Source organism: Saccopteryx bilineata, chromosome 2, assembly GCF_036850765.1.
Source record: "Saccopteryx bilineata isolate mSacBil1 chromosome 2, mSacBil1_pri_phased_curated, whole genome shotgun sequence".
Lineage (NCBI taxonomy): Eukaryota > Metazoa > Chordata > Mammalia > Chiroptera > Emballonuridae > Saccopteryx > Saccopteryx bilineata.
The window spans coordinates 95,340,824-95,352,253 of NC_089491.1; the positions used below are offsets into that span (position 1 = coordinate 95,340,824).

An 11,430-nucleotide genomic window follows, 5' to 3' on the forward strand; every position below is an offset into this window, starting at 1 on the left:
ACATAAAAAAGGTATTCTACAGTTATAAAAAACTGAATCTGCTCCCTGAGACTAAGTTTAAGACAAGCAAAAACAGGAAGGGACGGAACCAAGAATCACAACTAACAGATTAAATCTACAGTTTAAAATCATCAGAAAGAACTGCAAAGTTAGTCAATGGTCTGAATACCTTTGTTGGTGCAGTATCCATGAAAAGCTATAGAAAAAAAGAGAGAGAGAAGGGCGTAAAACTTTCATATAAACTCCAGGATCCAGGTGAGATGTACATATTCCAGTTAAAATCCTTGTATTTAGGATACTAAAATCAATTTTATTTTGGAAAAATATTTTTTAAGGTAATCCCTGCTTAATACAGTAGTCAGCTCTTCTAGAAATTAAATGACTAACCCCAGAAGATAGAAACCAGATGATGTAAAGAAACAATACTGGAAGACTTGTTAGCTCCTGCTGAACCAATATAATCTCTAATACAATCTCTCCACGTTTTGCCCACAACCCCTGCACTACTTACCTCACTCATCAGGGTGCCTGTCCTAAGTGAGGAATGCCTTTGAAATACTCAGATAAACCACTCTAGTCATGCTTTCTTTTCAACTTACAGATAATTACAAAAGGAATTTTAATGTAAAGGACTTCAAGATTTACTAAGATTAAAAACATGCCTGGCCTGACCTGTGGTGGCGCAGTGGATAAAGCGTCCACCTGGAACACTGAGGTCACTCACTGATTGGAAACCATGGGCTTGCCCGGTCAAGGCACATATGACAAGCAACAAGCAAGCAATGAACAACTAAAGTGAAGCAACTATGAGTTGATACTTCTTGCTCCCCCCCTTCTCTTCTCTCTGTAAAAATCAATAAATAAAATGTTTTAAAATATTTATATATTCCTTAACTGGGAAGAGAAACAAAATACTGGCTACTAAAATTATTTTTCCCAGTATAACAAAAAAGTAGATTTAAAAATTTAATTTATTTATGTATAACACACATTTCAAATAAATTGGGTCTCTGTACTACACATTAAATAAGCATAGAAAGGCCTGTTGAAAGGTAATTTGTTTTAACACTCCCCTACCCAAAAATGCCCTATCTGCCAATATGTACCACCAGTATCATATCTTTGGATCTGTGTAGTACTCTGTTGGGCAGATAAAATGTATTATGCTCACTTTGTTAAAGAGGCCATTGCCCAGGTGATATTAATGTGTGTTGAGAATTGTTGTAGCCTGAGGCTTGGTTTTGGGATTAAGCCTGTCCCACCCTTTTTGGCGTGAGGTGGTACAATCCTATCATGCCTCATAGAAGTGATTTTGTATTAGAGACTTCCCCATTATGTATATTGGATTAAGGGTTTGGATTTCTACACTATAAAATGGGAACGGAGCGGGAGTTTGCTCTCTTGGTTCCTGAGGTTAGCATGAGAGAGCAGAGAGAATAGAGCCAGCAGCGGGAGGAGGCCACGTGGAGAAGGCCAGGAAAAGCAGCCAAGATGGCGGAGTACTGAGTGAGATGCCAGTTTGTACAGAGTTTGTATCTGGGATAAGGAAGGTGTAAAGCCAGGAGCCAAGGCCAGGGCCACTATCAGAGGAGCCCAGCCCATGCAGGTTCCCATTGGATTCGGACAGTCGGTAAAGAAACCATGGAGCCAAAAACTGGTGGGCCATAGTCTTTAATCTAGCTTGCACCCGGCGGGCAAGTAAAAATACACACTGGGCTCCAAAACCCCAGTCACATTCAGTGCTCACAAAGCTACTGATTTATCCGAGTTTCCTAGAATCAAAGGTTTCTAGCTCAACAGCCTTATTCTCCTCAGTTCCCCATTTCCTTCCTTATCCCAGATACAAACTCTGTACAAACTGGCATCTCACTCAGTACTCCGCCATCTTGGCTGCTTTTCCTGGCCTTCTCCACGTGGCCTCCTCCCGCTGCTGGCTCTATTCTCTCTGCTCTCTCATGCTAACCTCAGGAACCAAGAGAGCAAACTCCCGCTCCGTTCCCATTTTATAGTGTAGAAATCCAAACCCTTAATCCAATATACATAATGGGGAAGTCTCTAATACAAAATCACTTCTATGAGGCATGATAGGATTGTACCACCTCACGCCAAAAAGGGTGGGACAGGCTTAATCCCAAAACCAAGCCTCAGGCTACAACAATTCTCAACACACATTAATATCACCTGGGCAATGGCCTCTTTAACAAAGTGAGCATAATACATTTTATCTGCCCAACAGAAGGAAATGGGGAACTGAGGAGAATAAGGCTGTTGAGCTAGAAACCTTTGATTCTAGGAAACTCGGATAAATCAGTAGCTTTGTGAGCACTGAATGTGACTGGGGTTTTGGAGCCCAGTGTGTATTTTTACTTGCCCGCCGGGTGCAAGCTAGATTAAAGACTATGGCCCACCAGTTTTTGGCTCCATGGTTTCTTTACCGACTGTCCGAATCCAATGGGAACCTGCATGGGCTGGGCTCCTCTGATAGTGGCCCTGGCCTTGGCTCCTGGCTTTACATACTCTTAAAAACAGATGTACTAGAACAGTCATAGTTTAAATTAACCACTCTGAAAAACTGATATTATCTCAGTGCATAATTTAATACATTTATTTTCTATACCCTTCAACCCAGGGCTCTCCATCAGGCCTTTGCATCTTTGCAAAGACCTTCCCACCCCCAATAAGCTAGCTGCAATTTAATTAGGTAACATACAAACTCTTCCGTGTAATAAAAATATGTAACAATAGCCTCAAAAAGGAAGGGATGGATTGGGTTTATTCTTCCTCTTACAAAGAATCTTTAAAGAGAAACCTTCACATCTTTTTCCCAAGTCAGAAAAATTAACAAACTAGGTGCCAAACCTCCTCTGCCTCTGACAAATACTGAGCCAGCCCGGGTTTGGGCCGTGACAGATTCTGCTTAGAAGCAGAGAACACACTGCATTTTCACTGTGCTGATTCACCGAACCTTTTGTGCAAGTACATGTGTGGGGAAATGCTTGCTTTGGAGCTAGAACCCTTCCCAGCAGTGAAGACTGTCTCAGTCAGCCCTGTGTCCCTGCCCTGGCCACTGCTGCCACATTTGCAGTACAAAGGACATCGATGGAACTCTGGCTGTCAACAAGGCCCCAGGCTAGGGACCTGCATGAAGCCCTTTGACGTTCATCCTCCCAACAACTCGGAGCACTTTTTACTTTTAAACAGATGGGAAAACCGAGACTCCAAAGGTTTTTTAATAATCCGGCTGTGTTCAATTCCTGTGTGGGCAGACACTAGCTTACCCTGGCTTCCTCTAGTCTAAATGCAAGAATTAGCTCTCCAAAAACTCTTACCCATCCAAGTTTTCCCCCCCAAAGATGTCAAACATGGTATGTATGGTTCCTCTAGGCTAGTTCTCTGTCAGGCCCTCCAAGTTCTTTTCCCTCACCGAACACACAAAACAAACTCCATGTGAGAGAGCAGGGACTATCTCCAACAGTGACCTATTTTTAACACTTGAGAGAAAAAAAAGCCTGGCAGAGTATTCATTACACATTTGTTGAATGAATGAAATATAGGGAAAATCTGGGCTGAGATGACAGCCAATTTGGAAAACAGCACCAGCCTGGAGAATCTGAATTATGTACTTAGTTTGATCATTTCTCCAAATTCATGAGGTTAATTACTCCTCTCTCTAAATTCAACTTTATAGATATTACTTTTGGAGCACCTACTATGACACTATCTAATAGACTAAATAGCACAGAACTAACAAGGAGGTGTTTAAAAACCATTTATGCACAACTCTGTGAAACAGCTTTATCTGTCAGAAAGAATAAAAGTCATATAGTCACGGCTTTCCCAGAAAGAAAGCATCAATTTGGTCCAAATTACTTCTCTTTGGTCTTGGCTTCTTCAGAGGGGAAAAATGAACATTTATGGTATTTCTAGATGATCACCTAAAATTCTTTCAAAAACCGAAACACCTGTTCTATCAATTCAGCGATCCCTCAATCTCAGAAACTTGTAAGAAGCATCATTCCATCCTAAAAATCAACTGTGTGGTTTCATTCTAGCCTTCCCAACCCCAGTAGGAACTGAGGAAATTCATTACCATTCCAAGGCCCAGAGAAGTTCGAGTTTGCACTCACTGGCAACTGCTGGAGTTAGTACCATCTCTGCCGGCCACTGATTCCATTTCCCCTTCTTCATCTACCTGTCCAACCACACTTTATGTCCACGGATGCAGTAACATTAGAATAGTGTTAAGTTTTTGTCTGTGTATGGTGTTGGAATGAGGAAGGAATTATACTTAAAACAGATAAATGACACTGTTAAGTATAGATTTTGAAGAATTAAGCAAGCACATAAACCAAGAAAATTCACATTACACACAAATTTAAAAGCATAGTCACAGCAAGAAGAAAAATGAATACTACATACTTTGATGAGCTTCAGTCACTGAAACTCAATAATCTACTACATGAAACTCTTTCAGAAAATTGAATTTACTTCCTCCTTGAATCAGTGCCCCACATAATAGCATCATCTCCCTAACAAGAAAATATACTTTTAGCACTTCAAACAATGAACATGCATGACTTTTATATATTGTAGCAGGCATGCAATAAATACTTCTTAAATTAATCAATAAATATCTGTCTAATGTCTAGTGATATTTTTAATCCTAAAAAGAAGGGGGGTAGTGTTGTATCTTTTTAATTTTATTTGATGGGTATCTAAGACACCATTAATTAGTGCTTTCAGATGACAACCCTGACCTCAACTAGAGCTTTTCCAATAAAGTGATTTACTGTTATAATATAGGCACTCCTTAGAAGGTAGAATATCATGCCAGACATTGAAGAAAACCCGTTTTTTAATTTAAGACAAACCACCAAGAATCTTTTTTCTGCTGGTAGTTATTATCAATTTCCTTTATTAGTCAGAAATTTTAAAAACAAGCAAATAAAATTAATTGAAGTTCTATACCAAAAATCAATCCTATAAATTAACTAACATTACCCCCCCCATATTAATAAAGAGGAAAGGAAACGTACATTGTCATTTATGGAGGGCCCTATTTAAGGAACAGGAATATAGGGACAAAGATTCAGACTTCTGGCCACAAGAAGAAAAGCCTGACTGTGACCAACCTGTTTTCTTTCCTTAGGTATTTCTCCCCTCTTGAGAGTTATCTTGTTCAAAATCCAACTAAAAACGCTCCTGACTTCCTTCTTCCCCCAGCCTCCTTAACAAATTCTGATCATACCTTTACTCAGCATCTGTTTAGCATTAACATATACAGTTTATACTGTAGTTAAGACCTTTCTTTCACATATTACACTGGAACCAGGAATACAGCTCAGGTAAAATCCATGTCACTGCACATGGCAAGAACTCAGTAATTGGTCAATAATAGCTTGATAGGGTCAAGGAAGGAATAAAGCCCCCAGCAGTCTGCTCCTAGTGAGAATAATGCCAGTATAGCCAGGTGGCTGGCTGGACACTGAACAAGAGTGACCACAATAGTGACCACAATACACAGGCCTACAGGAACAAAATAGGCATTAAGCATTCTATATTAAATTATATACATGAAATACCCTAGAATCAATAGTAATTCAATTTACAGATAAAATAGGTTGCAATAAAAATGTCAAGCAACTAAATAAAAAGTTTGATGTATTTAAGGGCAGAATGGGCAGAAGTGATAATATGCATTAATTTTTACAAACCAACCTCAACGGGAAAGAATCATCACAATCCTGTAACAAATGTGGTGAGGATGTGGAATAATTGCTATATTGTTGGTGGAAATGGTGGTGGTGCAGCCACTTTGGAAAAAGTTTGGCAGTTGCTCAAAAGATTAAACATGGAGTTACTGTGCACCCTAGAAATTCCCCTCCTATATATATACCCAAAGGAACTGAGAACATATATCCACGCAAAAACCTGTACATGAATGTTCATGGCAGCATCATCCATAATCACCGAAAGTCCACTGATGAATGGATAAACCTATATATTATATATACTTTGGCCAGCCTCTTCACTCTATTTTACTCTACAGATACAGTAACATACGCGGTTCTACATACACACTGATGCTGCTACTGGTTAGCCATTTGCAGTAGGAACTGGAAAACCCCCAAGTAACCATTTATTTATTATCATTAAATAAATCACACTTCAGCCACACAATGCAATACTATGCAGACATTAAAGAGAGAACTGCTCTTGCTGGCATGGCATAATTTGTAGAAACTCAGATATGCATAGGTAACTGAAGGGAAAGAATATATGTATTACCCAGGATATCTCTTTTGGTAATGCTCAACTAAAAATGTGTACACATTGCTACATTGCTTTTAAAATTAAGAAAACAATGACTGAGGAAAAACAAGTTGGCAAGAAATAGGACCAGGTTTCAGTTGGCTAAGGATGAGGCCTCAAGTCCTCCCTGCAAGCCCTATAAAAAGTAAACTACACACTGTACCCAAAATCACTTTATTTTGTCTTGTATATCATACCAAACAGACTGATTTGGTATCTTTTTTCTTCCCAAGAAGCCAAGATTGTCACTAAGAGACACCAGGAGAAATCTCAGGAAAGCTGACACCCTTGCTTTCCTGGAGTGATCTTAACTGAGTGAGACTGGACCCTTCTATATATCTGGTCTTGTAAGCCAAACGCAGCATTTTGGTTTTATCTTTCCTCAGTATTCTGCTGGAGATCTTTTCTTACATTAATTAATTGGTCACTGCCTCAGAAAAGCCAGCCACACTGCAGTTTTTCCTCAGTGAAGGAGTAATATTTACGGTACTGACTTTGTTGTCAAAAACTTCCTTTTTGATTGGAACCACTCTACATGTTCATCAACAGAAACCTATCCAAACAAGCTCTAAAACACATATATATATAGTTTAAATCCACATACACCTTTTCATGGTTTTAGATTTTGAAACCATATGTACTTTGGCCTAATCAGTAATTAAAAGAAAATGAGGCAGTTTGGGCTGTACTAATGCAAAAGCAATCAGTCTGCTAAGAAATGGTGTGAAGAAAAACAACGTGCAAACAAGACGTGTCTGGGTATGGTAGAGACTGTTTGTACAGACTTGACCTATTCCTGAAGGAGCCACAAGAAACTAGGTATATATATAATTGCCTCTGGTGAAGGACACCAACTTTTCACTATACACTCCTGTGTACCATTAGAATTAAGAGATCTGTACTATGTAAGTGCATCCTCAACCAGCTTGGCTTCACTCCTACAGCAGCAAGCACTACAATTAACCTGCCAGTTGCCAGCAGGGGACAGGGACTTAAAGTAACCACTTCCTTCTTCCCCCTCTATTCCCAAGGGCCGCCCACCAAAGCTGAGAAACCTTCAGCTCTACTCTCGGCTTTTTAAAAAATAAACCTTAGTTTCCAATTGCACATCAACCTAAAAAATATAGTAATTTCTACGACATTTCTGTGTTTGTCTGAACACTTCCATAATTAACGTTCTGCCCACTCCAACTCACCTGGAGCATTAACGGCGAAGGGCAGGAAACAGTTTATATAAAAACCCAAGCACGCCCGAGTTTACACATTACGCACCACACAGAAAACAGACTCAAATTCCCTCAAAACTGTAGACGGCTGTGCTGTTTACAACGCGTTTCTTCAAACATCATCGCATTTGATGCACTCATAAGCTTCAGCGTCAGTTCTGATAAGCCTAACAGCTGCCAAATTCGATTTATTAGCCTTAGAGAATTGTACCATCAGCACTAATAACAAAACTATCAACGGGCTGCTTTTCTACCTGCTGTGTCTGGCTGCTATTTCTCAAAAGTGACAATTCTGGGCTTTCAGCAAGCTGACCGGTTCAAATGCCATCCACGTGACATGTTTGTTTCTTGAAGCCCTGGAGGGGAATGACCGCGTGCGCGCGCTGGGGAGGGGGTGGTGCACAGAGGACCAGGGCGGGGAGGAGATGGGTGTCGCGCCCGGCCCGGGCACGCAGCCCCAGGCGGGACTCCATTTCCTACCCAGCAGCGGAGGTTTGGCAAACGCCACACAAACAGCTCCCATGCAGGCGTGTTCCGCGCGCACGGGGAATCCTCTGGGGTGACTCCGAGTTGCAGGCTCCTGGGAGGGCCAACCTAGCAGGCCACCCCAGGACGTAGTATCAACCAAACTTAGAAAAAGCCCGAGGAGTCAAGCTGACGCCAGCCATTTAAAAAGTGACCCTCGGCCCACCTTGCTGGGGTAGGAGGGAGCCAAACGGATAAAGTTACAGCTCGCCACTAACGCAGATAGCAACTAGGAGGGGGGCGCTCCCCTCTCCCGGAGGGGGTGTGGCCGGCGGGGGCTTTTATGGGGGTGGGTTGGGGGTGGGGGTGCAGGCGCCTCGACTGCCTGGGGGATGGGTGGGCTGGGACCCCGCACCAGACGCCGTGTGCCCCGTGGCCTCGCCACGCGTTCGTCCGCCGACTCACCGGTGATGTCCAGGTATAGGTCGTCCCGCTGCTCCAGGCGATGCAGTTCCTGCGACGTGGAGCTGCGGCTCTTCTTCACTCCCAGTGAGGACGACGAGCAGCGCCGCGAGCAGGGGGGCGCGGCGGCCCAGCTCGACCGCCGCTCGCTCTTCCGCTTCATGGAGGCGGCCCGTCAGGGGGCCACGACCATGGCCCCGCTCGCCCGCCGAGCCCCCGCCAGCCACGCGCGCGGGCGCTCGGGGCGGCGAGCGCGGAGAGGCGCTGCGGGGACGACGGGCGCCGGCCAAGCCAGGCGGGAGACGGCCGCGCAGGAGCCGGAGGAGGGGCCCGGCCCACCGCGCCTGCCCCGCTCCCCCGTGCAGCCTCCGCGGGACCCGCGCCGCAGCCCCGGCTACAGCTCCGCCTGCCGCGGCCAGCGCCCCCCAGCCCGCCCCCAGGTGCCCGCAGCTCAATGGCGCGGCGGAGGCGACTGTGCTTCGGCAGGCGGCCGGGCTGCCTGGGGTGACCGCGCGCGCCCACCGCGGACGCCGCTGCGGAGGCGCCGGAGTGCAGCGGCCCTCGGCGCCCTGGGACCCCAGGAGAACCGTTCCGTGGAGCTTCATTCACAAAAAAGGGCCCACAACCCTCCTCGGGGCCCGCAGGCTGAGGCCTTTCATTGGTCAGCGAGGCGTGACGTCACGGATACGGGGCCTTTCAACAGGCAGGTAGCCGGTGACGCCATAAAGAAAAGTCTGAGAGATTCCGCCAATCAAAGATAAAAGTGTGCGGACGACCTCTGCCAGCGCCCCAACTTTACTGTTTGTTCTGTGTTCCTCGAGTTCCGAGACCCCAGTTCCCAACTTCTTAGTGAGCCGCCAGGGGTTTATAAGGCGCGTCCTAGTAACACCAGTTCTTTGGCATGTTTTTAAAAGGAGTTCTTGGTTTTCCTTGTAATCGCGCCAACTGGAGGAGAACTTTCGCCATGACTTCTGCCTTGGACTGATTAAATGGTCCGCCGCTATGTAGACTTTAAGGTAGATTTTGTTTCAGAACATACGGACTGTTTGAGTCAGCTACTCTTTTTATCCACCTATGCGTAGCCTTCAGAAAGAATAAGTAAGGACTCCTTAAGGAGAGGGTAAAACTACGATGGAGAGATGATACACGGTAATGGTTTGCACCTCGTAGTTCCTCATCTCGGAATCTAATATCCGCATTAAATCAGTAATTTTATAGGCCAGTTGCTATATTTTTTTTGTTTGCCCTTTTGTTGTTGTTTTTACCTAAGATGTCTAGAGGTCAAATTACGAAAGTATTGAAGCAAGTGGCGAATTCAATCCTTTATTGAAATTTTTTATCTTCCCTTTGTTTTTCTGCTGGATTAAAATGACGCCTAATCTTTCTGGCACTTAACCAGAATTGTCATTTGGCAGAGCCTTTAAACAAATTTCCTTGGTAGCATCTAAAAGGATGAGAAGATTGGAGGACAGGCTTTACACTTCGTAACCCAAAATTCTACATCTTACAAACTATTCCTAATTTTTCGCCAGCATATTCACGTTTTATCCTGCGGTTCCGCAATTACTGCCGGCTTAGAAGAGGAAAGCGAATTGAGTCATTCCCCCAGGAAGCCTCTCAGAAATGCACATTTTGATGGAGTGCCTCGGAGATGGGCTATTTGACATCTATTGTTAAAGGCCTTTACCTTAATCACTGCTAATTAAGGAGGAAAGGGGGCTGGGAGAAGAGGGTTCAGCGTGACAGTCTCAGTAGAGCAGTCTGGAAGTGGAGATCAACCTCTTAGACCAGAAGCTTAGTAATCATGTCCATTCTTCCCTTTTTTCCCATAAGAAAATCAGTGAAGGCCGGAAAATAAAAACGGAAACAGACTCCTAGACACAGAGAACAAACTAACAGCTGTCAGAGGGGAAGGGGATTGGAGTTAGGTGACAAAGGGGAAGAAGGTATTAAGCAAAGAAAGTAAAAGTCATAGGCAGCAATATGTTCATTACAAAAGGGAAAGGAGGTGGAGGGAGGTAGAAGAGTGAAAAGGAATAAATAGTGATGGAAGATGACCACATAAATGACCATAAATGGTGACCACAAAGTATAATACTGTGTGTACAATAATGATGTATTATAGAATTGTACACCTGAAACCTGTTTAATTTTATTAACCAGTTTCACCCCAATAAAATTCAAGTTTAAAAAATGGTTTACGTGTTTGTCTGTAGGGGCAGCACAAAAACTAGCTACTCAAAAGCTGTGACGTGCTGTGTGAATGCCTTCAGTAAGCAGAAACCTGCTGGTTTCAGGTACATCTCTGTTTCGATGGGAAAAGACCTTTCCTCCTGGCCTAGGGGGTCAGGTATAGAAAGGCCATCCTTTAGCATTTGGGATTTTACAAGAATAGGTCTTGTTTGCTTATTGTTTGCTCTTGGTAGGTTATTCTGTTTTATTTTTATTTGTTTATTTTTTAATTACAGTTGACAATATTATATTACTTTCAGGTGTACGAGATGGTGGTTAGACATTTGTATAACTTATATAGGTCTTGTTTTTTGAGGTATAATTAGCCTATAACATTATATTTGGTTCAGGTGAACAACATAATGATTTGCTATTTGTATACATTTTGAAATAATCACCACAGTAAGTCTAGTTAACATCTTAGTAGGTCTTGTTTTGAATAAATATTACATGGAAGTTGTCCACTTGGCTCCCAAAATCAAATAAATTCTAGTACTGCATGACATTCTGTTTACTGGAGTGACTTACCTAAATGTCAAACTAAAACTAAAGTGCCAAAAAGTCCACTTATATCAATTGGTTTTTCTCTCACCTTCAAATATAGTGCTTGAGGTAGAAATTCTAACAAAATGCATGTTTTCAGTAAAAGAAAAAAATGGCTAACTATTGATAATTATACTGTTTAAGCACTTTTACAGTATATAAATATACCTTAGAGTTTTGTTAGTATAAC

At 43.0% G+C, this 11,430-nt stretch overlaps 1 protein-coding gene across 8 annotated transcripts in view; it reads right to left on the minus strand.

Annotated features, from left to right (window-relative positions):
- The window catches only part of CDC14B (cell division cycle 14B), a 117,643-nt gene extending 108,539 nt beyond the window's left edge, over window positions 1-9,104 (minus strand). For 6 of the 8 annotated variants that reach the window (XM_066257406.1, XM_066257405.1, XM_066257401.1 and 3 more), the window contains exon 1: window positions 8,469-9,103. In XM_066257406.1, coding sequence (XP_066113503.1) covers window positions 8,469-8,628 — 160 coding nt within the window. In that variant the 5' untranslated portion in view covers window positions 8,629-9,103. Of the gene's footprint in view, window positions 1-8,468 lie in introns of all 8 variants that reach the window. The other 2 variants (XM_066257398.1, XM_066257409.1) reach the window with 2 other exon arrangements.
- Between the last annotated feature and the right edge of the window lie 2,326 nt (window positions 9,105-11,430).